This window comes from Manis pentadactyla, chromosome 6 (assembly GCF_030020395.1).
Source record: "Manis pentadactyla isolate mManPen7 chromosome 6, mManPen7.hap1, whole genome shotgun sequence".
NCBI lineage: Eukaryota > Metazoa > Chordata > Mammalia > Pholidota > Manidae > Manis > Manis pentadactyla.
Genome location: NC_080024.1, coordinates 19,358,892 through 19,386,600, shown reverse-complemented (window position 1 = coordinate 19,386,600; position 27,709 = coordinate 19,358,892). Strand labels below are relative to the sequence as shown.

The 27,709-nt window shown below is 41.2% G+C and overlaps 1 protein-coding gene across 1 annotated transcript; it reads left to right on the top strand.

The window, feature by feature from the left end:
• Positions 1-873: 873 nt before the first annotated feature.
• RPL37A (ribosomal protein L37a) lies at positions 874-3,552 on the top strand. The gene is made up of 4 exons (XM_036916124.2): positions 874-972; positions 1,346-1,474; positions 2,059-2,141; positions 3,427-3,552. Exons 1-4 carry the CDS (start codon positions 970-972, stop codon positions 3,488-3,490), a joined length of 279 nt encoding a protein of 92 aa, XP_036772019.1. The 5' UTR covers positions 874-969; the 3' UTR covers positions 3,491-3,552.
• The last annotated feature ends 24,157 nt before the right edge of the window (positions 3,553-27,709 follow it).

The following is a 27,709-nucleotide window of genomic DNA, read 5'->3' as shown; positions in this document are numbered from 1 at the left end:
CATTTTAATTCCAAAAGTTCTCTGAGCTTCCTCTCCTCTGGCCTAACCATCTTATGAGAAAAAGCAGCAAAACCTTCTAGTGTGTGTTCTACATGAAGAGTAACATTTGCCTTTTCAGAACACACACTCCACTCCTTAACTGGAAAGCTAGCTTTTTTCTGCTGACCTCCTTGAGAGAGCTAAAGGATAGATAACAGATAGTGGTTAGACAGGGTGATGTTAGGCTTTAAGATTTCAGGCAGGCACCTGTCAGCCTAGTATGGGGCCATGGGAATAGATTCTGAGATGAAGTGGTAGGCGGACCATCAGAACTGAGGAGACGAAGGGAGAAGCTGGAAGACCAAAGTCCACAGTGACTGTTCGCTCCCTCCAGCCTTCAGATCTGATTTTCCTCAGGCAACCCCAGGCCCATCCGTCTTAGGCTCAGTTGGAATCCTCTTCCTTCCTTCAAAGCTCTGATCAGTTTGAAATTTTTAAACTTACTGATGTGGTCTGGAGGGACTGTAACTTATGAGAGTGGAGCCTTGGTTTTGTCACCACTATGCGAGTTCCCTGCACAGGGCCTGCCGCTGTCAGAAGGTATAATGTAGAAAGAAAGGAGATTTGGAATCATAAACTTCAAGCACTTACTCTCCAAACCTAGTGCTAGTGAACAATTAAAATCGGACTCTTTCCTCTTTCATAAAATGGAGAGGGGAAAATCGTGCCTGCTTTGCAGGATTTTGTGAAATACGTGTTAAATAGCGGACATGTATGAAGGTCTTTCTGCTATAGTTTGCTTAAAATCTAAGCAACAGGGAGAGAGGGGTGGCCACATTCCCCAAGGCGCCGCAGGGGCGAGGAGACCTTCGGACCATAGAGCTCAGTTCCTAGCTGGGCCTCCCTTGCACCACTTCCGTTCGTCCGCCTCAAGCCGCGCCTGCGCGGTGCGTCTCTTCCTCTTTCAGCTTGCACCTAGTTAGAGGCGAAATGGTAGGTCCACGGTCTTGTTCGGCCTAGCTGTCTATCCGCGCGCATCTTCCCCCTCCTGGGTCCCTTCGCCCTAACCCGCCTCTTCGCCTGCCCTGTCGGTCCTACCCGGTCTGCGTGCCCTCGCCGCTCTCGGACGCAGACCGGGCGGAGGGGCAGGGGCGGCTTGGCGGGGCCTGGCCCACCGGGCAGGATAACGGGGTGCGGTCGGAGCGCCGGCCCGCTCTGGGCCCCGGTTTTACCGGCAGGAATGGGGAGCTGAGGCACAGCCCGGCGCCAGGTGGCGGAGTGGTGTTCGGACTCCGGGCCTTGGGGGAGTGCGGGATCTCGGCTCCTCGGGCCTAATGTAGCTGGTTTTTCTCTTAACCCCGAACAGGCGAAACGCACCAAGAAGGTCGGAATCGTCGGTAAATACGGGACCCGTTATGGTGCCTCCCTCAGGAAAATGGTGAAGAAAATCGAAATAAGCCAACACGCCAAGTACACTTGCTCCTTTTGTGGCAAAGTAAGATGGTGTCTACCTTGTTTGGGTGGCGGGAGGACGGCTTCTTTCCGAAGTGAGGCTTCTGGGAGGAATTGTGTAAATGGTGTGCCCGTTCTAAGTTGGACACATGGAATTGCGCATACTATTGACGGTCGCTTACAAGACGAGTATTGCTGACAATTTAGGATTTTGTAAAGCGCTTTTCATTTAAAGAAAAGAACTTAGTAACTAAAAGGGTAAAGAAGCGTATGGCAAAAAGCCCCAGCCTAAGCCAAACAAGCTTTGTGGAAAATGATTCTGTCAGTTTTGTTTTCTGGTGTTGCTAGATATTCCTTTAATATTTGTGCGTTTACTGTGTGCAGAAGTACTGCATTATGGCAACCCTTGTTTCCGTTTTCCTCTAAGAGGCGTCTTTCACGTCTCTGCAATATCGCTGTCTTGAATGCACATTTTTCGTTGAGCGAACTTACGGGTGTTAGAAACAGGAATAACCTTATTAAATACACCAGCTTTAATTTCCTGGTGTAATTTAGACTTCTGGGTATTTGTGAGATAAGAGGCTTTTATTTTTGGTTCATAAGGAAAACTGCTTGTCTTTTTTACAGACCAAAATGAAGAGACGAGCTGTGGGGATCTGGCACTGTGGCTCCTGCATGAAAACAGTAGCTGGTGGTGCCTGGACCTACAAGTGAGTCCTTTTCCTTGCTTGTGGAAGTGTGTGGACCATGTCAGAATTCCAGGTTTGACGCTGGATGTGCTTGTTTTAACTCTTACAAGACTGAGAAAGTAAGGATGTTACTCTTTCTTCAGGATTTTGAGAGTTATGGTTTATTTTTCTTCAAAGAATAGTTAACACAGATATTGCAAGGAAAGTTACACAAAGAAAAACAAAACTACTGAAATAAAAATAAGTCAGATTAACATTACTTTAGAATTTTAGAGTGTCAGGGTTATCATTGTGAGCATTATATTGTACAGGTCCATTAGTAGGACTGATCCTATACTGAACCTTAACTTGTATTACAAGTTGTTTTATAAAAATGAAGAGGTCAGCCAGCTTGTTGCTGTATACAGAAACTTGAGGCCATCTGGACCACTAACTCTGCCATTATAACTATTGGTTGGACCTCTTCAGCTTTGTGACCCTGAAAAGTGCAGCTGAGATAAATCTTTCTATGCTGGTTATTGATGTTGTGCGCTCTTCAGTTGATCCATTTCTGGAAATTAAAGCCACCCTTGAAGGCCTCTGATCTTGGAATTCATTGCTTACCTTGACCGCTCAGGTGTTCTTCTGCTTGTGTTTTAGACTTGTTCTGTCCAGTACATTGGTTACTTACATATAAAATGATATGACTAATGTGGCTGAAGAATTGAATTTTAAATTTTAGTTGAAAGTTAAGCAATGTCAAATAATTGGGAAAAGTTGAAAGAATTAAACATACAGTACAAGCATCTTGTGGGGCTATGAAGACAAAAGGGAAAATGGGACTAGAGTGCTCTGGTTGTATGGTAAAGTGAGTTGCATTCTTGTAACCACCACACAGGATGGGATGGTTATGTTTTTCAGTACAGTTCCTGAATCTTGCAGTAAAACTTTGTAGTCATTTTTAATAGTTGTCTTTCCATAATGTACTTAATCTGCTCCACTACCTTAGGCATTGTTTTTTTGATACCTCATTTATTGTACCATCTTATAATTTATTAGTTTCTTCATATATTCCATCCATTCCCTCTTAATGAGTTTGGGTCAGTCTCTTGCAACTATTTCTGCCTGTTAATTTATGCTCTGTTTTCTGAGAAATCAGATATATGAGATTTCCTTTCTAATTCTGCAAGAGCCTGAAGACATGACTCCTACTAAATGATGCCACCATCAAGATTGCAATGTAAAAATACGGCAGATTTCCCCATTTGTCATTTTCACATGTTAGCATAGTTAATTATGTTGGAACCAAATTTGTGTTTCTTTCCAGCACCACTTCTGCTGTCACAGTAAAGTCGGCTATCAGAAGACTGAAGGAATTGAAAGACCAGTAGAAGCACCACCTTTTGAAGCATTGTTAGACAACAAATAAATGGGTTAATTTATGTAACTGTTACTTTGGTTTGTTGTTAATTTTAGTGATTATGTTTCTGCTTTGAATTGCATTAATTTTGCTTTCTCAAAAAAGACTTGGAAATTAAAATTCTTCTGGTTTTTAATTGGAAAAGCATGCTAAAATGGATTATCATAATATTATTTTTACTGGTCAAATGATGGGTGACATAAGTATAAATCTCACAGGTTAGTTAATGTGTCTTAGCTTTTTGTAAGTCTGTTCTTGGCAGTTTGACTTTTGTGAGATATATTGGTTCAAATTGTGCTAACTTGTTTCTAAATAACGGTTAATATATTTTTTGAAATGTTTCTAAGGTAGAGTGACATTCTGCCTCTTAACTTTTGGTATTGTCTGATCACACACTGTTAGCATCTTGTGAAAACAATATGAAATGGTAAGAATTTTAGAACAGATTTTGCAAATACCTATTCCATTTTCCAGTTTGCACACAGGATTCAAGATGACACAGATGGTCACACTAACTAAAAGATGGAAGTTCCTTGGAGGGATTACAGAGTTGTGAATAGTTACGTATATGATAAACATTCATCCCCTTTATTTTGTCCATCACTTAATCATTATCTGACAGTTTGCCAGGTTTACTTCTTCCTCACCTTCATCTAAACTACCATATGTGGTATGGACTCCTCAGGAGCCTCTTAACAGGTATGTCTGTACAACTCCAAAGACTAATTCTTTAAGTGTGCAAATCTGATGTGATAAAATTCTTATAAAACTAAGGATAGGGTAAAAACCTTTGTAGTTCTTCATGGACTGGACCCTATCATCTTTAACCTTCTATGTGGCCCGCTGCTGGCTTTTCTTAAATGCTCTGTAAGCCTGTGCACAGATTTTGCCCTTTACTCCAACATTGGCTTTGGCACAAACATTATCTCAGGGTAAGGCTCTGCCAAGCTCTTCATGGACCCATAGCGTGACTATAGGTTTTTTGTTTTGTTGGGTTATTGTTGCCCCCATCAGTTTTGTTCATCATGGCAGCCCCAGAATCTAGTATAATTCCCTGCACTTAATAGGCTTAAGTATTTGATGGATGAATGTGTGGATCTTGTTTTTGTAACATGGTTCTCTAACTGATTTTGTACTGTGAAACAATAGTAAGTACTGAGTCAGTAGAAATAGGACCTGAATTGACAATTCAGGATTATCAGATGTAATTGAAATGTTGGACAGTCTCTAGGTATCTCCAGGTGAATGGCTAGGATTTCATGTCAGCATCAGAAGTTGAATAAGCATCGGGTGGCTGGTTAAGAGGCACCAACTCAGCCAGACTGCCAAGGTGTAGGTAGTTGCCTGGTCTGGGTTTAGTTACTTAACCTCTCTGTCTCAGTTCTGAAAATGCCTGCCTTTTGTGTTACTTTGTTAAGGAATTTGGAGGTGATACTGTAGGCAATAGAGAACCTTAGAATTTTCTAAGCAGTGAAATAGTACTTGTTGAGCCTGGATATTCTAAGCACTGAATATCATTTAATCCCTCCATTTTATGAAGTGTTGTTAGGCTCCCCATTTACACACGAGAAAGTTATGTAACTTATAAGTAATGGAGCTGGGATTTGAATCCATGTGTTCTTGGCTCCAGAGCTGATAGTCCTACATACTTTATGTTGCTTTTATCATACTTGTGTTTTATGAAAATGAGCAGTGGATTGGGGGGACATGGCTACCAGTTGAGCTGCTGAATAGTAAATATTTCCGTGGCTAAGGGATTAGTACTTTCAAGGTTATGGAAGGTAAGGCTGAAAATCAGGTTGGCCTTTTTTTGTGTGGTCAGAAGCTATTTAAATATTTAAAATTGTGAACAGTCTGAATACTGAAATAATCACAAGTAATTGACATCTGTTCAGCATTTGACAGTCTACAAAGCAGCTGTATAGCTATTATTTTTATTAAGTATCCTTGATATACAATGTTAGATTGGTTTCAAGTATACAACAAAGTAATTAATCAGTTACACACATTAAATCCTCACCCCCACTAGTGCAGTTACTATTTGTCAACATAGTAACATAAGGTGTTACAGAAACATTGACTATATTCAACATGCACTTCCATCCCTGTGACCAGCTTATGATTGAGATTTTGTGCCTCTATCCCCCTCCCCTTCCCTGAAAATTAGGTTTCTGACTCCATAGGTACTAGGCTGCCTTTTATTTTAGAGGCTCAGTGTTTCTTCTTATTCTATCTCTTCATAGACTAAGGATCCTCACCTTCATTTTATTCTTATAAAGCATTCCCACCCCATGGTTCCCTGAGCCTTTGATTTTAAATAATTTAATTGACTATCCAGATACAAAGATGAATAAGGCAAGTATTCCTGACTAGACTCTTAAGCTTATAGGCCATCTCAAAGCATCCTAAATATTTGTGTTTATCCTATGATAAATAGGTAACCAGAAACCTCAAAACAGGAGCACATGTAATTGCAAATTTTGTTTTGGGTATGGAGATAAAGATAGGGGTTATGTGAGCTTTGTTTAATTACAGGATTGTCCATGAGAGATGAGGACTAGAGACCGAATTCTGATACCAACAAATGAAGCTAAAGAGATTTTGGGAGGACCCAAGTAAGATCGGAACTACATCCAACCAGAACCAAGCAGTCTGTACGAAGCTTAAAAAGTTTTACTGTTGTTGTCTTTGGAAAACCAAAAGCCGTTTTGTTAATAGCATTTAGGGCCAAAACAGTAGGGAAGGGAAACTTTTGATTATATATTTCAGGATACAGCAGTAAAAATGAGTCTGTTCAGATTAAGGTCATGCAATACTCAACCCTATAGGCCAGGGCCCTTAAGAGTAGTGTCAAAAGTGGTATGGCTTGCATCAAAGACCCACCAGTATTTTTGTGGGTTCATCTAATGAAGCTTAGCCAAGGATAGAGACTTAGCTAAGTCAGCATTGGTGCATTGACTACTTTCTGAAATATGGGCAAGAGATGCTCTCCACTGTCACAAGCAGGGGAAAAACAGTATGCCTCATTAACCTTCATAATCTGGTTTGGAAGACATGCATGGTAAAAGTATTCCAAAGTAATTTGTGTGTGTGTCAGTTCCAGTCAAAATGCAAGTTTTCCTTTCCCCAGAACTGCAAAAAAGTTTCTAAAATTTTGGAAACTATTAGGACAAGAGTAAGAAAGTCAATGTAGCATAGTGGTTACCATGGGTTCTGGGGTAAGAAGTAGGAGTTTAAATTTACTAGAGTCTTAGGTCTTTAAGAGAGAAAACTAACTGGAGATAGCATGCTATTTTTCAGTGAGGCTGTTAGGTAAAACGAGACAGAATCAGGAGGGAATACTGCCTGCGACAAAACGGTGAGCTAGGCTGGGAAAGGAGGAAGAGATGTGAGGTTCAGGCTGAGGAAGTCTCTTTATAAGGTACATCTTTGGCCCAAAGGGGAAGAGTTAAAGCAAGTTTTTTGATAATAGGAAACCAGCATCGTGCCCTTTGTGTGTGCATATGACCAAATGACATGCTTGTAATACAGAGAGCTCTCTAAGGTTAAGTTTCTTCAGGCTCTTGTGATACCCCTTAGAAGGTTTTGCTCATTAGCATGTGATCTGCCTAGCTGTTTGCATTGTCTCAAGTTTCATGTGGACCTGATAAGAAGTTTGTTGAACTCTAGCACATGAGTGCTAAGGATCAAGCAGTAACTTCTTTGGGTACTTTACAAAGGTATTTTAGTCTAATTTTGATTACTCAGTCACTCTTAAGCTTATAATAAAGCTATGGAAGATGTAAGTTAAGGTTTGGCTGCATTTGCACGGGACCTATAAAAGAATTTCCCCAAGCATTAGGGAGAAAGGGATGGATAATTGATAAAGTGGAACCAATCAATTCTCAGAGAATTTAATGATAAGGAGCTGAGTTGCACTAAAGCAGAGCACCAAGCTTCAGGAAAGTTGATGGACTCCTTCCTGCTGCCAAGGTGCTGAGTTGCCTCAATTCCTACCTCATCCAGTTAGTTTACTGGTTGCATGCAGTATAGACTGGCTAGAGCTAACTAAAACAGAAGAGATATCTATTGGAGGGTTATAGAGTGCTTCACAGGATAGAAGAAAAGGACTAGATTAATGAGAGAAGAAACCAGGGGGTCTTCACAGTTACCAGTAGGAGGAGCTAAGAGTTCATGTAAGGAATCCCCAATAAGGGGTGTCAGGTCTGTGTTATGTCTTGACACTGTTCAGGAGTTGAGAACACCTGAAGAGCATCCATTTGGTGTAATTGGGGTTACATTTCCATCCCTTGGCACCTCATTACACAGTCTCACCAAAACTATACAAAATGGAGAATCTCCATAAGGAAATAAAATTGGCTGTGAATTTAGGAGGGCAAGTGTCCTTAATATCAAACTTGAATTATTTGGACTGTGTTCTTACCTCCATTGTTTGTTTGTTTTTTGTTTTAAGGTATCACTGATACACTTATGAAGGTTTCACATGAAAAACATTGTGGTTACTATATTCACCCATATTATCAAGACCCCCCCATGCCCCATTGAAGTCACTGTCCATCAGCGTAGTAAGATGCCACAGAATCACTACTTGTCTTCTCGGTGCTACACTGTCTTCCCTGTGACCCCCCCACCCCCACACCATGTGTACCGATCATAATACCCCTCAATGCCCTTCTCCCGCCCGCCCTGTTCACTTTCCCCCACCCCTCCCCATTGATAACCACTAGTCTCTTCTTGGAGTCTGAATCTGCTGCTGTTTTATTCCTTTAATTTTGCTTCGTTGTTATACTCCATAAATGAGGGAAGTCATTTGGTACTTGTCTTTCTCTGCCTGGCTTATTTCATTGAGCATAATACCCTCTAGTTCCATCCATGTTTTTGCAAGTGGTAGGATTTGTTTTCTTATGGCTGAATAATAATGCCATTGTGTATATGTACCACATCTTTATCCATTCATCTACTGATGGACACATGTTTCCATATCTTGGCTATTGTAAATAGTGCTGTGATAAATGGGTGCATATGTCTTTGAATCTTGAGATGTTATTTTCTTTGTTCTTAATCCCTGTTTTTATAAGCCTTCTAATTTAATGCATTTTGTCCCCAAACTGCTTTGCAAATGGCAGCTCATTAAAGAACACTACAATATGGCCAAAAGTGCACACTGTAAATTGTTACTCAATTCTTTCCTTTGGAAACCTAAGGCCATTGACCATGGTTGAGAATAGGAGCTTATGGCATTCAGCTGATAGATGATACCTTGGATTGAGTTGTCAGTGGGTAATGTAGAATGGTGGCTCCCATCCCCAGAATGTAGAATGGGACGAGATACACTTGGTAACTGGTGAAGTCCCTTCATTTGTCTGTTGGCCAGTGGAGCAAGGTCTACTGGGTTTGGAAAAGGTCAAGTGCAAACCTCTGAAACTATTCTGATCCCACCCGCGGCACATACACCAAGATAGTAAAACAAAAGACCCTTGAGGAATCAGATTAATGTTACCACCAAACAACTGAAATTGTCGTGAGCATGGTCTCATGATGATAACCAATCTCAGCTATGGTTCTGAATATAGTTGCACATTGGAGAAAATCAACATCTGCACCTGACATTTTGCTGCTAGCCTATTAAGTTTTTTTTTCCCATTCACTATATGCAAAGTTTTTAGCTTCTACATTACAGGGAAAGCAGTATAATTTCATTGTTTTACTTCAGAGCTGTTAACATATTCTCTGCCATGATCCTGAACGATCTTGATCATATTGATACCTCAAAAAAGATCTTATTGATCCATTATTTTACTCATGGCATAATAACTGGACTGAATGAGATCAGGAAGTGTTTGAACCATGTATGCCTTAGTAACATATGCATGTGGTAGTTTAGGTCATCTTGAGGACTTCCTGTCTAAAATAGTTAATTTCTTCACCCTAGACACCCCCAACTTAGAAAGGAGTGTGCTATTCATTGGATCTGTTTGGATTTTAGAGGCAAAACATCACATTTGGATGTGCTTATCTGTCTCATTAAATAGCCTGTAAGGCTATCAATTTTGAGTGGAGACTGGAGAAAGAAAGGATTTTGGAACTGGTCCAAGTTGTAGTCCCAAGTTACTGTGCCATGTAGTTTATGACCTAACAAATCCAAATAGATTGGAAGTGTTAGTAGCAGACAGAGATGTTTTCTGGTGCCCCCAAAGAAGCGTCATAGTGCACTAGGGATATGGAGTTAGTGACTTGTGCTTCCATCCGTTACCTATTTGTTTGCTACTGAAACCTGTAGAACGCTTGAACATGGAGCATAGTTTCTATGCAACTGAGATTTCCCATTATGAACTTGATGTTACCTGGTCTGTAACTTACAGAATCAGATGTGTGGAGCAGTATTTTATGCCAAAATGGAATGTTCAGATTTGCTAGTTTGTGGAGACGTAAGTTGCAGAGTACCAGGATCACAACTTAAACCTGCTCCAAACTCTCCAGGCAATGGACATGGGCAGTGACTGGCTGGTCACAGAGTTGGAAAGAACAAAAATCAAAGGTTGGTGACAAAGATGATGCAGGGACAGATAATGTGGATAGGATTCTTAGGATGGGTACTGAGTTGATTGCTCTATATGTAAATGTGCACCAGAAAGTATGCACCATGAGTACTGTTCTCACTAACCAGGTAAATAAGGTAACCCATTCTGTGGATTTCAGTCAGCTCTTGTCCCCTACCTTGGTGTTTGTTCAATAGGCCCATGAATTAAACAATCATAGCAGAGATTGAGCCTCTGTATGAGCTCAGAGAGGTGGGCCTCCTCTTACCAAAGATGACCTTGCTTAGTGGCAAACTGCCACAAGAGAGGCCAGTGCTGAGCCCTAATACAACACCATTCCCCAAGGATGCCGGTTAGCCAAGTGATTGCATCAGATGCATTCCTCATGCAGAAGGCAGTGGTTTGTCTTAGGGGTAGACATGCATAATGGGTGTGGATTTATCTTTCTTGCCTACAAATATGTCTGCCAGCATCACTGCACAGAGCTGCAGAATGCCTTATGCATCACTGTCATATCCCATGCAGTACAGTCTCTGACATGGTGGGAAGTGAAGGAATTGCCAGTTAGCCATGTGGATATCTTGCCATGTGCTCCATTATCCAGAGACAGCTTGCTTAATAGACTTCAGGGTTTGTCAAAGGCTTAGTTATAGGGCCAGCTGTGAGTTAACTCTCTGAGTTAGTTATTGTCCTAACAGATACAATACATGCCTTAACTGTATCAATATATGGTGCTTTCTCCCCCCCATAACTAGGATGCATGGGCAAGAAATCAAGGGATGTAAATGGGACTTAGCACTGAGAATTTGCCAATTGACCTGTTGAAGGCATTCTTGCTTCTGTTTCTTGTGGCATTGAGTTTGGTGAGTTTGGAGGTCTTTGTGCCTAAGGAAATAATGTTTCTTCTTGCATTCAAGGGAATGTAACCTTGGTTCCATTTAAAATGAAAAATTGAGACAATTCTCTTATCATTTTGGGTTCTATGCCACTGAACCAATTAACAGAAAAGACGAATCTCCCTAGGTATTTCACCATTATCACCCAGCTCTGTATTCCAGAAGATTTCTTGCCCTGTATGGGCTATAGCAATGGGTTGCCTTGTTCTCTGGCCTCTGGTTAAGTGTAGCAAATGGGAGGCACCAACAGAAGAAGACTTTGCAGATGAGAAGAAAGTTCAGGTAGACTGTTGTAGTGAAGGCTACATATCTGTTAGGTGGTTCTTTCCTGTATCAATAGCTGTTACTCCTGAAAGTTAGTGTCCACTTACTCTTACAGGTAGGCCTATGGTGGTAATAGCTCCTTGTTGTTGTTACTACTCCTGGAGGGCTTGGTGCATTTTTTATTTCCACACTGTCAAACCTAGTCCTTTTATTTAATTCCCCTCAACCCACTTGAGTGTCCCATCTGTTTTCTGCCAGGACCCTGGGCAGATCAGATGTTTCACAGTAACCTATTTAATGTTTCTAGAGCTGAAATCAATAAATTTGTTCTCCATCCTATGTCATCTATTAATCCTTCCTCTTCTTTATGTCCTGTAACAATAACAGGATCCTTTCCCTTGGCCACAAAAGGATGGTCACATGACACAGACTGATGAAACTGATCAAATTATTTCCCCTGGGAATGTGAATGTGGCCCAGTCATGCACAGAGAGGTGGCTAGTTGGAATTCAAACTTTTAATGGAAGCATTCTAAGAGACAGACCATGAATTTCTGCCTCTAAGATTCCCTGAAGTTGCCTTGGTTCTTGCTTGGGTATTAGCGCTTCCTTTGATTTGGTGAGATCCAATATGGAATTACATTCCAGCAGGCTACACCCTGGGAGTATAAGTGAACAAGAAATAAGCCCTATTGGACTGAAGTTGAGTTTAAAATCATACTAATCCATGATTGGGTTTAGTTAATTTAGAACTACTAGTGCCCTACCTGCCTATAAGAAACAAATGAAATCCCCTTTGGAGAAAGAAGAGCTATCCTAAACTTCTATTTACCTTACTTAGACTTTCATATATATGCCTGGCACCCAAATAGAAGTAGCCTAGTGTACAAGAAGACAAGGTAGTTTGATTTTAAAAACCAAGAGAAGCAATAGGTAACTGAGAAAGATCCGCAGGATACCCAAATAATAGTTACCAGACATTGACTTAAAACATCTGCTTAAAATGTGGACAAGGAAATAAAAAACTAAGAATTTCATTGCAAAGGAATGTTGATTGTTGTATTAAAACATTTAATAACTAAAATTAGAACTCCATGAATTGATTTAACAGCAAATTAGGCTCAAATTAAGAGAGAATCAGTGACTAGAAAGATGAGTCAAAAGAAGATACCCAGAAGGATAAAAAAACAATGGAAAGGAATGAATAAGTGTAAGAGAAATACAATGAAGAATTCTAATGTATGTGTAATTGGAAACCTAGAAAGAGGAGGGATGTTAATGGCTAGGAATTTTCCAGAATCAGTAAAAAAATGGCAAGCCACAGATTGAAGAATCCCTATAAGCCTTAAGCAAAATAAATAAAATCACACCAAAAAAAATAGTATTATAATAGCAGAGACAGTATCTTAAAAGCAGCCAATAGGAAAGAAGCACTAATAAGATAGGCAGTGGACTTCTTAACTACAGTGGACTCTACAAGACTATTATAGATTTATGTCTTCAAAGTTCTACAAATTCTATACTCAGTGACCATATCCTTAAAATAAGGTGAAATAAAGACAATTTCAAACAAATCCAATGAGAGCATTTATCACTGCAGACCCACCCATTGGACAGAAAGTAAATAAGACGATGCAGAAATGAATGCAAGTCAACAAAAAGGAAAAATAAGTAAATACAAGTGAACATAGACTGCATACATAATAGAAATAATTTGGGGGGTAATATTATAATGTATTATAATTTGGGGGGTAATATTACAATGCATTAAAGCAATAAAATACAGGTTGAGAAAGAAGGTAAATAGTGTTAAAGTGTTCTAAAGTTCTTGAATTGTTCACGAAGAGGTCAAATGACAAATCAAGCATGTGTAATCCCTGGTAATCACTTAAGAGAATAGAAAATATAATACAGTGGAAATAGAATTAAAGTAAGCAGAGATAGGAAAACTAGTAGGACAATTAGTACATAGTAGGATGTTCAATTAGCATGTACATAAATACACGTTAGTAATAACACAGACTTCAATTAAAAGATAGTCAAATGTTGTATACATAATGTGTAAAGATAAAAGACACCCAAATAATAAGGAATCAGACATAAAATAGTAATTAAGAATATAGATACTCATAAATACATAGAAATATGTTAAAGTATGGAAAAGACAACCTTCAAACACGAATCCATGAAATGAAAACTGAGTATTTGACAAAGTAGACTTTAAGGCAGAAAAGCATTGCTAGAGACAAGCAGGAATATTTACACAGTAGTCCTCCCTTATCCATAGAGGTGCCTGAATCCACAGATAGTACCAAACCCTATGTCTTTTCCTATACATACATACCTATGATAAAATTTAATTTGTAATTAGGCACTTGATAAACTCTAGGCATTTAAAAATTGAGGTGAAAACAATAAAATAGAACAATATAGCTGTACTAAAAGGTGAATGTAATCACTCAAAATATCTTACTGTACTGTACTCACCCTTGCGATGATGTGAGATGATCAAATGCCTACGTGCTGAGATAAAGTGAGGTGACTGGCACGGGTGTGATACAGCATTAGGCCACTACTGACCTGATGGCTCATCAGAAGGAGGATCATAGGCTTCTGAACTGCGGTAGGCTGGGTAACTGAAACTACAGATGAGGGGTACTGTATTAAACATTTTTTAAATGTATGCATGATTTTTCAGCATTTCTGGTCTACTGACAATGCGAAACACTATATAAATAGGTGGTGGTGGCTCTGAAGGTGTTCTTCAGCAAATTGAAGAACTGAAGAACTTAGAGAAGCACTGATAAACTCTCTGAAGTCAGTGCTAATGATTAAGGATACCAAGCAAGTTGGAGTCGAGAAAGCATATAGCTTAGTTAATTTCTAAATAAGAGAATTTCCTATGGAGCAAAAACTTAAAATATCAAGAAATGTTTCAGCAGCTCAAGTATAATAGTAATAAATGCTGATCATTAAAAAAAAACTTTCAAGCTGAACTAAAGCCACTCTCTTTGTGTATGTCATTTCTTCTCTGTTACTGAAGGCTGCTGCTCCATTTTGTTTCCTGGGTTGGCATTAAAGATTGATGTATATCTAAAAATGTCAACAGGGAAAAGCAGAATAATCACTACAACATATATATGACTATGTTCACTATTGGTTTTGTGTACTGACTTTGGAAAAAGAACAAAGTGTCATGGTATAGTCACTAGTTCTCTAGATATTTTTGAAGTTTTACATAGTGCACTTTGGCCTTGGAACCCAATGGATTTGCATATATTTTTTTATTTAAAAATATACTATTGATATACAATCTTACGAAGGTTTCACATGAGCAACATTGTGGTTTCAACATTCGTTCATATTATCAAGTCCCCCCACCATATCCCATTGTAGTCATTATCCGTCAGCATAGTAAGATGCTATAGAGTCATTACTTGTCTTCGTGCTATACTGCCTTTCCCCATGACCTACCTATATTATGTGTACTAATTATAAGGTTTGCATATATATAGAATCTAACTTGAAGTCAGGAAAGTACTTACCTACAAATAGTACTCCAAGAAAGCCAAGAAATTTGTCAGTATGTATTGGATGTGAGCATCATATGTAACACTAGGGGGTGATAGAGCTAGAAGAAAGGAACCATCCCCACAATTAAGTAAGGTTTGGAAGATTCATCCTGAGGTTGTATTTAAAATGGTTAAAAGCTTGTGTAAAGTTACAGTTCAGTAAGTACCAAGCTATTTTTAAATAATGTGGCCAAGCAGACAAGGTAAAGAAAAAGGATACCAAAAGGAGTTAGTAATTGTAGGTCTTTGGGGACAAACAGTCCACCAAGACATAATTAAGATGAACTTTGGTGTATTTTCTAGGGTCTGCAAGTTGAAGAGAAAATTTTAATAATTCCATTTTTCTAATACTAAAAATCATTTTTACCAATTGTGAAACAAGTCTTTGGCAATCAGTGATAATGCATCAATAAGATATTTAAATGAATGCAATTTTATTTGTCATGCACTTCTCAAACTAGGGTGTGCAGGACTCTAATCACATTCTCAGAGTCTGCAAGAATAATTTTTCCTTTAAAAAAGGTCAGTATCAGAAGGAAAGTATTAAAATACACTATCATAATCACTGGGCTTTGTAATTGAGTAACTAGAGCAGTGAAGACATGAACCAATGGGGGAAGCTAAGTGAGAGCACAGCCCCCCAGAAGTGGGTCAAAATGTTACAGTGATGCAGAGAAACTCCCTAATTTTGTCACCACTGGGCAGAGCCAATGCGATGCTCAATGGCAGTAAATTTGGAAGGGAGCCAGTAGAGGGGCTTCTTTCTGTCGAGAGGGAGCTGTGTGTGTGTGTGTATAAATGGTGTGATTTATTAAGACTCAGAGGCCAATTATGTAGGGGTGACATATGGATCTTCACCTCTCTTTCCTGATGTTCTTTTTCCTAAAGTCTTTTAAACCTTTTTTGCCTCCCAAGTACCTATTTAACTCATCGGTTCAAGGCAGTTCTGCTCATAAAATTCCCCTGCTTTAGTTTCTAAGTCATGATTAGCAGTGAGAAAGTTTCATTAGGAATACCCAGTGCATGCACCTTGCTGTGAGCCTGGCTGTGTTCTAAGTGCTTGATCTGTGTAAACTCATGTAATCCTCATGACAGCCCTGCCCTGGGTAAATGTGGGACCATATTTTACAGGCTCTTATGACACGACTCCTGCTTACCTTCCTAACTTTACCTATGTCATATCCTATTTCCTTTAAGTACTAGGCATGCTGAGCTTCTTCTAGTTCCTAAGATCGTAGCATTATTGACTGTGCTTTTTCTTTTCCCAATTTTCCTTTCCTCCTGTGTTGTCAACTCTTCTCCTACCACCAAACTCATGGTATTATTAACAGGATTGTTTCCTCCATTTTACAGATGAGGAAAAAGAAGGTTAGAGAAGTTAAATAATTATGTCTAAAGTCACACACTTCAGAGGGGGATAATTGGAAAAGGGATGAGCTTTGGACCCTGAAGTTACATTATCCAACTTCAGCAATGCACTTAGTGGCTTAAACTTCAGAGAATGTTTATTTAAAAGTAAAGAGACAGGTTTTCTGAGAATGGCTTATGTTGAAGGATATTGGTGGTGGGAGGGACAAACTAGGCACGAGGCAAAGGCATAAAATTAGGAGAAGAACAACAGAATGGACAGTTAAGGATGTTTTTAAGAGAGAGTAGTGTTAACGAAGTACTCATAGGACTCCGTTAGATTAGGGCACATGCAAATGCTGTGCCCTAAACTCAGGAATCTGTATGTAATTTTGTAAGGAAGATGAGTGCAGAGAATCCACAGCAGAGGGAGCCCTTGATAAATTTTGCTGAAGTCTGGATTTGGAAGAATAAGAAAGTGACATTTCCCCTGGTGCTCTCCCACCTTGAGCTGATTTTTCCTGGGTCTCATCTTTGCTCAGTGCCCACATACTGCTTCCCTAATGGAAATGCCTATGAAGTGTTAGCAGTTGAGCCTCTCTTCACAAGGCCCTGTGAGGTTGCTGCTGTAGACCTCACTGGATAAGGACACTAAACTTCAGAGACATTGAATGACTGTCCCTAGGTCAGTTACACAACTGGTAAGTTGTTGCATCAGGATTCTAGTTTTTCGGGCTCTGGGATTCTAAAGTGCAGCCTCATTCCAAAGTCACTTTTCTGTGCCCCTGAATCTTTCAGGGTCTGTATTCCCCCTCTGCAAATGGAAGCCTGGGCACAAGGGGGTTAAAAAGACACTGAAAGTAGCATAGTCAGCTCATCTTAATGGGGAAATTTTAAAACCACAGTGCTTTATCTCAAAGGAGGTGTCACACACCCACCTGTAGGAGAAAACTGGGGGCCTGGTGGTAATGGCAGTACCAAGGGTTGGATTTGGAGGCTTTAAAATCCCCCCATAATTTCCATTTGCCTCCATTTTCTTATAAACTGACATTATCTTACTCTTGTGTCCAAAGCTTGGCAAATGCAGCTTCAAAACCCTGTCCTAGCTATCCACTTCCAACCTTCTCTCAGCTCCTCTGTGGCAGCCTTTACTGGAACTACTCAAACTTTCTCCTGTGAGTGATGGTGGGTTAGTGCACTTTGGGACCCCCAAAATGAAAAGAGCTCTAGCTTCACATCTTTAGTTACTACAAAATAAAGACTCCTGTCTTCTCTTCCTCTTCTGGGACCCTACTGTGCTGCTTGGCATGGGACCAAATCCTGGGACAGGGGCCTTAGCAGAGACTTGGTGACAGGCTGATGGATTGGTTCCCCGCGTCTGCTTGCCCTCTTGCCCACCCACACCTGCAGGCTCTGGCAGAGGTCCACCATCCGGCTGCCTGAGGGGTGCGCTTTTCTTTGTTGAGTCAGCACCAATGAATCAGGGCCAAGATCAGCTGGGGGTAGTGGGGAGTACTGCAGGACATTGGGAAGGGAGGAAAAATTTAGTGGCCCAAAGGAAGGCATGGTGAAGAGAGCACTTGGGTTGTGGTCAAAGGGGACCCTAAGCAGAGAGCTGACCTGTAGATGTCACTGATCATCAGCTCTTAGTAGGAGACTTTCTTGTAGGAAAACACAAGGGGTCTCTCAAGTCATATTGTTTAGGACTCTAAAAAATTCCCATTCTATCCACAGGTGGTAGGGCAGTGGATGTAGTTGGAAGTAGGGACAGAAGTTAAAAGAAATTTTCCGATTAACAGGGAGGAGGGAGTGGATGGGAAGAAGTAAACCAATGATGTTTTTCTTGATAACGGTCAGGCAACACAGTGATGCCAGTGTGCTCAGAACCACAACCCTCATGGCATCCTGGAATCGTACTGTTGGAGACAAACTTAAGGGCATCTCATCCAACCCCATCATTTTAAAGAGAAGGAGGTTCAGGTGCAGAGAAGTGAAGTGACCTGCTCACAGGCACACAGCTAGATGACAAAAGGTCAGAAGCTCCTTCCATGACAAGAACTCAGGATCAACTCCGCATCAGTCGTTGGGAGGACTTGAGGTTGTTTTGGGCACAGGTTTGCAGATGAGAGATTCAGTAGTGCCCAGGGGTTGAGAGAATTTGGAAGCTTTTGTTTGACATTTCTGTTCCTCTGAAGGAACCACTCTTTTCAGGTTCAGTTGGACTCAAGCATTTTTCATTCTCAAGAGCCAGGTCACCCAAGGAAAGGGCCATGGAGAATGAAAATGTCTTCTCAAAAAAGCCTTTTTTCCTAACAGAAGAAGGGAAATGGATACAGGAGGGTCTGTTCATCGCAGGGTCTAACTGGGCACAAGAAGATAGGGGAAGTCTGCGTCCCACCAATGCCCTGTGAAAGGAGCATGGGCTTCCATCCTTGGGCAAATTCTTATCCTCTGCGCGATTCTTAGGGGGCTAAGGAGTGCCTTTTGTGAGAATTAGTCAGATACAATGAACAAAATTCCCTGCTGACCAAGGGCTGCAAACCCAAGTCCAGAGCCGCATGATGAGGCCACACCTCCTTACCTTGGCCTCCCCCAAAAGAAAGCTCTCTCCCTGGTCACCACTTCTCCAGTAAGCAATCTTTCATCTGTATATAAAAGTCTCTCAACAAGAACAGGAAGGCTTTCTGCTTTACCGGCACATTTATCGCACAGCAAGACAGCAATTGGAGACGAAAGTAGCTGGAACAGCCCTCCTGAACCCAGGAGCAGGCTTGTCCTCCTCAGCGGACTGGGGCATCTGCTTCATCTCCCCAGTGCCTTCCTCCAAGATGTTCAGGGCACTGCACAAATGATTTTCTTAATCCTACAAGAGTAGAGCAGTAGTGAAAATGGGTCTTAGTTTTGTAACTGGAGTCCTAGGGCAGTTGTTACTTCACGGTGATGTCACAGAGTCTTAGTGGGACCAGACAGACAGGATCGTAGAGATGATCCCACAGGTGGAATGTGGAGGTCAAGAGACAAGGCTCTGGTGTCAGACCATTTGCATTCCATAACTAATTATTCTTACATCTTTATTCCCCTGGGCAAGTTTCCTAATTTCTTCAGACCTCTATTCCCTTGTCTATAAGATGAGGATAATAATAATACCTCATGGGGTTATTGTAAGGATAAAATGAGAGACTTTTTCTAACGTGCTCAGCCTGACACATGATAAGCATTCAATTAACTTTTTGTACTATTATGTTATTCTTTTCCTCACTTTACAGACATGGAAACTAAAGCTCACAAAGGTATATTTTAAGAAACATATTTTCTTAAGATCACAAAGCCAGCCTAGTTGTGAGTGAACATTTTCATTGATAAAAATGAGGCACATGTGGGCATCTGGACATGAGCCAGGGAAAGGCAAGTGACTTATGTATCAGTGACAACTCCCAAATGCCAGGCTGGGGACTCTGCTCCTATCATTGTCTGGGACCTGGGCATTTGGAGCACAAGCCTACTCTTACAGCATCCATCTAGAAGTGACTATGATTGCTTCTGCTCATATTTCTTGGTCAAAGCAGGCCACTTGGGAGTTCAGAAATGTGGGTGAGCATGATCCTCTTATATAAGGAGGTAACCAGATACCGGTGAGGAGTAATAAATTTGTGATGATCTGTTACATAGACAAATATCATCTTAGTGTGAGCAATATCTTCTGCCATGAGCCAATTGAAACAGCTGCCAAACAAGATGTCAAATTTGGTATGAAAACTAGGAGACCCTTCTACAACATTAAAAGGAACATCTGTTAATGTTCCTTTTATTCCTTGAGGTAATTTCTCAAAACCCCCAGAACACAGACAAGATCAACATCTCCATTGCTTGGAAACCAACCACACACAGTCATGTGGCTTATCCTAGGAAGAGAGGATCCTTGTACCAGAGCATCACAGAGGGCTCACTTCCCTATCCCATCCCATTGCATACTCTTTGTGCTTTTACTGCTAGTTTAGTGCTGATTGCTAGTGTAGACAGTGGAAACAAAAGAGAGGCCCTTGTCCTCAAGGAAGGGGGCATACTTCCTGCTACTGGGGGAGAACTAGCAGTAAAGTCAACATGTAGAACATAAGGTACACACTGGTATGGTCTGGAAGCTATGGAACCCTAAAGGAGTTCCAAGGTCACAAGGTCACCCCTGGTGCAAACTTATTGGGCCCACCCCTGATTCTATAGCTCTGGAACCCAGAAACTGGTGTTTTAAACAAGTGCCTGTGATATTTTTATCACACTTGAAATTTAAGGGTTACTGCTTAAAAGGCAGCCACTATGTAGAAAAATGTGGAGAGGACCCGGGGAAAATGGGATGAGTGTATTGAACAAAGAAATACTTCAGAGCAGAAAATATTTGTGTTACCTGTGAGTCAGGGGCCAATGCCCTTTGAAGTGTGGTGCAAAGGTCGGAGAACTTGGCATTTCTTTGTCAAGGCTGCTGTTGACTTCAGTTTGGGACCATCTCTTCAAGTCTGCCCTCTTATGTTAACATGTTTTTTTGGGGTTTTTTTGTGTGTGTTATCTTTATCTCTTCCAATAAAACAATTTAATGGCAAAATCTGGTATTCACTATGTGTACAATAGCCAATTAGGATTAATAATTAGGGTTGAGGCAATTAGTAGAAGAAGAATAATGACATTTCTGTTGGCTTAGAGTTTACAAAGAACTTAGATGGTCTCTTCACCCAATCCTGTGGAGATAGGTCTCTGATTAGCTTCATTTTGAAGTTGAGGAAACTGAGTTTGGAGAGGATAGCCAGTCACCCAAGGTCACAAGGTAGCTGGTAAGCTAGCAGTGCTGAAAAATGGTGGACTGAGAATTTAGCCTTTGGGATTATTCCTTTGACTCTACGGATCCTGGATGAAGAGTTTACCTCATTTGCAGCCAAGTGCTTCAGACAGATAACTCACTCCTTCAAGAAAGCCCTGTGAACCCCTGCGTTGGCATCCTTTAACACTGCTAGATCAACAAGAATGAGGTGGTCAAGAGAGGGTGAGGGACAGAAAACAGAAGACCAAAGAAAGGTGCGATTTGGACCCTCCTTCACCTGCTCCTCGGCCTCAGCAGGCTGTCTGTGGTATGCTGGGCCAACTTTAGCAGAACTGTAAAGAAGCCTGCATCCGCCTGATCTCAGCCCTCTCCCCTTGCCTAACTTTCAGCTCCATGGCCTCCCTTCTGTACCAAAGGAACTATTAATTTTCTCAAGATAAAATAAATAGGGAGCTGGTGTTATTCTCCCCAGGGCACACTTGTGCTTTGAGCATAGGGCCAATTTTGGGAGCTGCATAGCCCGAAGGTGCTTAAGGGAAGGAAGCATCATTTTTGGTCATTACGGAGAATCCCAGAGAGCTGTTCTCTGATCTCTTGGGAGAGAAAGACAAGCCATAGAACCAAGGACCCTGGAGAGTCTCCTTCCCTCTCTGGTCATTGTTTTGAGATGTAGGAGGAGATGGCCTTGGCTTTAGAAAACTAGGCTTGAGTTCCAACTCTACCAGATTTTTGCAGTGACCTTTGACATTCCACCATGTGTTGAGTATGGATAGAAAGGCCTGCCCTGACCTCATAGGGTGGCTACAAGACTCAAAAGGAAAAGATGTACAAAGCTAAGCTAGTGCCCACTGCCCTAGGGACCTGGTTCAGAGTTAGAATGGGGATTTGGGGTCCCTGAGGACAGGCTCTTTATGAATGGCCACTCTGAGCAGTGGAGGATCCTTAGCTCATCCCATGATGGTCATGGGCTTGGGTCATTAGCTGACCTGTAAGAATCAGAAGTCAACTGAGAAGGCACTTGTGGGGGCTCAAGCCCCACTATACTGGTTTTTTCTGAGTCTGATTCTCCCCCACTGAGTACCTCTAGGAAGACATCTCCAAACCTCAGTGCCCCCACTGTGAGTGGTGATAGTAATGATTCCTATCTCAGCAAGTTGCTCTGAGATTTAAATGAGCCAAGAGTGGAGTGCATTGCAAAGTACCTGCACAAGAAGAAGCCTACAAGTGTTACCATTATTAACATATTACTGTATTTGACTGTAGGACTAGGCTAAAACCAGTGCTTTCTGGTTGCTTGCAGGGCCTATGCTGGACAGGTCTCAGGGACAGAGGCTAAGCATTGAGCAATTACAGGAATTAAGAGAATAATGGATGCAATCAATGAATAATGCATTGCCATTTGTACATACCAAGGATCAGTAATACATATGTAATTGGGTGGCCCTATCTCCTGTGTGCTCATTGAGGGGTGGGAGTAAAAGCAGCCACACAGTAGCCTCTGTGCTGCTGCATCCGGTGTAATAGAATCAGACTCTGACTTACCTTGCAGTCCTCCCTTGGGTCCCTAAAGGGAAAGAGAAATTGTGACTCTGTGACTGGGAAGTTTGCATCCTGGCCATCTGGTTACTTCCAGCCTTGACTGACCTTCCTCTGCATGAGTACTCGCAGCACTGAACCCCCACCCCAAAGCTCTTGCCCTTTCCCATCCCCCGCAGCGGAAATGAAAAGGAGGCTGCAGGAGGGCAGTTGTGCTCTGTTCCTGAAAACAAAGGCCTGGCTCTCAGTAGCTTGCTATCTCTAGCTTACATTCTCAAATTCTTTCTACTTATGCCTGGGTCAGCCTCCCTCATTTACTACCCTCCCCTATTTGTTTTATTTAATAGTACTTTTCTCTGGGAAACCTTGGAAGGGGTTTTGTGCCAAGCCTTGGTGATTTATGGTGTGGATGGAAATGATGGGAGTCCCTGAAAGAATGAGGAGCAGCCCCTTACACAGCAGGTTATTTCAGGAATGGTAGGGCCCGTGGGGTGGAAAGACCTGTGGGCTCCCATCACCTCCCCCTTACAGCAGTGTCTGTGAGGTGGAGTGGGCAGGGGACCCCCTCTGTGACAGTGCCAGGAGGTTGGGGGAGGACTGGTGTTCTCAGAGGGGGCACTGGTCTGGGGGGGGGTGTGTGTGGGTCCTACCTCCGCTGCCACTAGTTCACACAGTGCCTGTTGCAAGCTTTGCAGGCATTAGGAAACTAAAGCCTTGAAAAAAGATGCCAAAAGGAAACCACAAGATCAAAATTAATGTATATTTAATTAAAACTTCTGTCATCTTCATTAACTATTAAATTTAGCATTTAAAAACTTCCTGTGAAACAACTTTCAGTCAAATTTTTCCTATTTTGCAGTAATCCCAGAGAATGCAACCATTAAAATACCCAGGAATCATAAGTAACCATAAATTTAATAAGTTACTAATAACCCACTTCAAAAGCAAACTTAGAAATATGCTTTAGAGATTATATGGACATACTGTTTTCAATATAGGTGCGTTTGGACATGCATGATGTGATGCAGAGCATCCAAAAGAAGAGGCGCCCAGGGCCTAGGTGGCCTAAATCTGTCCAGCCAACAGGCTTGCCCAAGTCACTTGCCTTCCCGACACTCTTTTTGCTTGATGAGGATGCCGAGTTATTAGTTCTCCATGTCTGCTCCATCTAAACATCTGTGGCTGGCCATGCTGTTCTTTTGTTCTTTTCTTCTTTTATCACTTTATTTTTCAGCTGATATGATTTAAAGGGTGATCAAGAATCAATCAGTTAACGAGAACCAGACTAAGGCTGCACCAGGAAGCATTTGGGAGAGCTTCTCTACACCAATCATTTGCTTAAAGGCCTTTGTAACTTTTGTCATATCCACATGTCACCTCACTATTTAACTTATTGATTTTCTGTAAATCATCTCATTTTTTCTACTTTATTTTTTGAGTAACTATTACATTTACATGGTTCAAAATAAGATGCACCAGAAAAAGATTAGAATTCTTCCCACTGCCCTGTCCCTATCATACTATTTCCACTCCATTTCCATATTAAATGCTAAATTTAATAGTTAATGAAGATGACAGTGATCAGTGTCTTGTATATGCTTCTGAAGTCTTTCTGTGCACATATGACAAAATGAAAATATACCTATCCTCCCTCTTTTTTTTACACAAAGGTTTTGCAAGTTAAATGGATATGCACCTACTTGTTTTACTAAATTGATAATTATGTAATGTTACATGGACAGGATCCTCATTCTTGTTTTCTAAGATGCATAGTATTTTCAGTGAATGCATCTACCAGAATTTATTTAAACCAGATGTCCTATTGATGAATATATTGTTTTGTTACAACCTTTGCTATTACAATAGTGTTATCATGACTATACATCTAAGTATCTGTGAATATCTTGCTAGTATTTCTTTTATCAATTTATTTTTCAGCCCATAAGATTTAATGTATGTCATTTGGTTCCTGTGTAAGAGGACTATGTTTCTATGCTGTGGACTGTTTGTATCCTCTCGAAGTTCATACGCTGGAGATAGGGCCTGTGAGGAGGTGATGAAGGTTAAGTGAGGTCATAGGATGTTACCCTGATCCAATAGAGCTGGTGATCTTATAAGAAGAGGAAGAGATGTGTGGAGACATGGGGAGAAGGCAGCTATCTTGTCAAGTTTCTCCACTGTGAGATTATTTTTTCCCTACATTTCCATACTGTGCTCTTCGGAAGGAAGTCACCATGCACAGCCCACACTTAGGGAATGGGAAGTTACGCTCCCCCTCCTGGAGGGAGGAGGATCTATATAAATCATTTGGGATCCTTCTATAAGAGATATTCTCTTCTTCCCCATTTATGTATTTATTCATGTATTTATACCATATGTTTTTATCTCCGTATGGGCTCATGGGTATTTGTTTTATACTTTGAGTTAGAAATCATTACTCCTTTATTAGTTCTGTTGCCCAGACTTTTCCAGTTTGTCCATTGGGAGCTCTTTCAGTTGGTTCCTGTGCCCCTTTAAGTTACCCCTGTAAATGGTTTAAAATCAAAACTTTTTTTTGAGCACTTCCTTACTTTCTGACATTACAAAATATTCCAGGTTCATACTGCATATTTTTTGCTGCAGTCCTAGTAAGCCAATTCTAAGGCATCTCTGTTTCTTTTATTGGAGAATGATAATAGAAACCAATCTCTGGGTGCTTGGTGTGCTTACAGATACTGGGTGTCCAGTCACCTTTTTACTTCACTGAAAGCATTTAAGATGACTGTATTCCTGGTCTCTTCTTAATCCCCTGATAGTTCCCATCAAAGTCGGCTGGTGACCTCACTGTTTCCTCCAAAGGCCTTAAGGCCATCTGCCTTCCTCCCTCTCTCCTTCCCTTCTTTCCTCCTTTTACATCTTGGCCCACGCTTTGCCTGAATCCTCCCATCATCCAGGCCACAGGCCCCCTTCTGCTACCCCAGCCCCACCCCAGCTTCCTTTTTGATAACCTTGAATCTTGTTGCTTGCTGAGGAGTCTTTGGAAACTCAATTTTAATAGAAACCTAACTTCTTCTTGGAAAGAGAATTCCATGAAAGCCATGCAGGATGGACTTAGGAGGGGGAGACAGTATCTATATAACATGTTTTTTTTAAGTGTATTTTTTTTTTGAAGTATGGTTGATATACAGTATTATATTGGTTTTAAGTATACAACACAGTGGCTGAACAGTTACCCACATTATTAAAGACTCACCACAACTAGTGCCTTTACTGTCTGTCAACATAGGAAGATGTTACACAAACACTGGCTATATTCTCCATGCTGCACTACCATTCCCGTGACCAACTTCTATTATGATTGAGATTTTTGTGCCTCTTTATTCCCCTCCCCTATCCAGTCCCTCCCCTCCCCCACAGTAACCACTAGTCACTTCACATTATCTATGAGTCTACTGCTATTTTGTTCATTTTGCTTTGTTTTGTTTTTAGAATCTACATGTAAGTGAAATTGTAATAGTATTTGTCTTTCCCCAGTGGAAAATAACACCCTCTAGGTCTATCCATGTTGTGACAAATGGCAGGATTTCTTTCTTTTTTATGGCCGAACAATATTCCATTGTGTATATGTACCACATCTTTTTTATACATTTGTCTACTGATGGACACTTTGGTTGCTTCCATATCTTGGCTATTGTAAATAATGAGGCAATAAATAAGGGGTGTATACAATTTTTTTTCAAACCAGAGAATTGTTTTCTTTGGGTAAATTCCTAGAAGTGGAATTACTGGGTCCTGTGGTATTTCTATCTTTAGTTTTTTGAGGAGCCTCCGTATTGCTTTCCATAGTGGATGTACCAATTTACATTCCCACCACATGTAACATTAATTTCCATTTGTTCTTAGCTTTGTGGTTTGAACCCATATAACTCAACTATCTGAGTTGTGTTAGGATTTCCTTGTCTTTTTAAGGTTCTGATATAGGCACAGAGTTGAGCTTTGTGATGCATGACCAGAGCTGAAAAATGAATCCTGGACCTCAGTGCAGCATCTGTGAAGCAAGTACAGAGAGAGGCAATGAAGGTGGATGGTGCTTTGGGATCACTTTGTACAGCTTCTCCAGTGTAGTTTTACAGCTGAGAAAACTGAGACCCAGGGAGGAAAAAAATCTCACCCAGGGCTAAAGGGCTCATTAAAAGGCAGAGCAACTGCTGGTCCAGTGTTCTTTCTGCTGTTGTATAAGGGCTCAAATAAGGTTTTTCTTCTCTTTGTATTAACATCCCTGTTCTGCAATCATTCAGGCACCCAACTGCACTTTGGTGGAAGGGCAGCCCTGTTTTATGAAGATGTATAGGTTTTGAAACTAGTGAAACCTGCATTAGATGCCTAACTTTGCTTCCTAACAGCCATTTGATCTCAAACAACCTCTCAGAGTGTTTTCTTATTGGTAAAATGGGTCGAAGGATGGATGCCTATGCAAAAGCAATGTTTTCCAGATTAAGTAAAAGCAAGGTTATGAAAGCACCTGGAGCATGCCAAATATGTGACCGGCACTCAGCACAAGATGCCTTATACAAAGAATCTGAATTTGCTGGGATTGTTCTGTAGCTTCTCACCTGGTGCATCTTGTATCCTAAAACAAATTGAAAACTCCTCTGTTACTTTTACTTCCTTTATATTTTTACAGAGCTGGACATATAGCTGGTGCTCAAAAATCCTACTGAATGAAGGAATGGCACAAAAGAGCAAAATGTGCTCTTTGGAGCTCACCGCACAGGGAGGTAATGGAAGAGCAAAGGGTGATACAGACTCTCCTGGAGTGTTTATGCACTCTGAAGGAGAAGGCCTGCTTTCTGCAGGTGTGGGGGGCAGGTGGGGAATAGAACAGCTAGTCAACCTCTTGTTTTACAGATGAGAAGACTGAGGCTCAGGATGAGAGGGAATTGCCTGGATTCCCCCAGAGACGGCTCTGCTGAGCAGAGCCTCTGCTGCCTGCCCAGGGTGGAGGCTCGGTAAAGTATCCTGGGACATGAGGCCCCTGTGTTTATTGGTTCTGGCCTGACTGTCCTTGCTAGAGGGCCCAGGCACGTTCACAGCTGAACAAGATGTGGCAGGATATCATGAATCAAGGGGGTGAAGGCATTAATGAAGTTGAGCTGACTTCTGGGTCTAAATCCCTTTCCCTTTCTTTCCAGGCTTGCTCTGGCCTGTCCCTTCCTGGCAGAGTCTGGAGGCTGCCCTCAGCTCTGCCTTT

Excerpts from the sequence above, each read along its gene's own strand:
- RPL37A (XM_036916124.2), top strand. Across the intron at positions 1,475-2,058 it reads CTTGCTCCTTTTGTGGCAAA|ACCAAAATGAAGAGACGAGC; the intron begins GTAAGATGGTGT and ends TCTTTTTTACAG. Across the intron at positions 2,142-3,426 it reads GGTGGTGCCTGGACCTACAA|CACCACTTCTGCTGTCACAG; the intron begins GTGAGTCCTTTT and ends GTTTCTTTCCAG.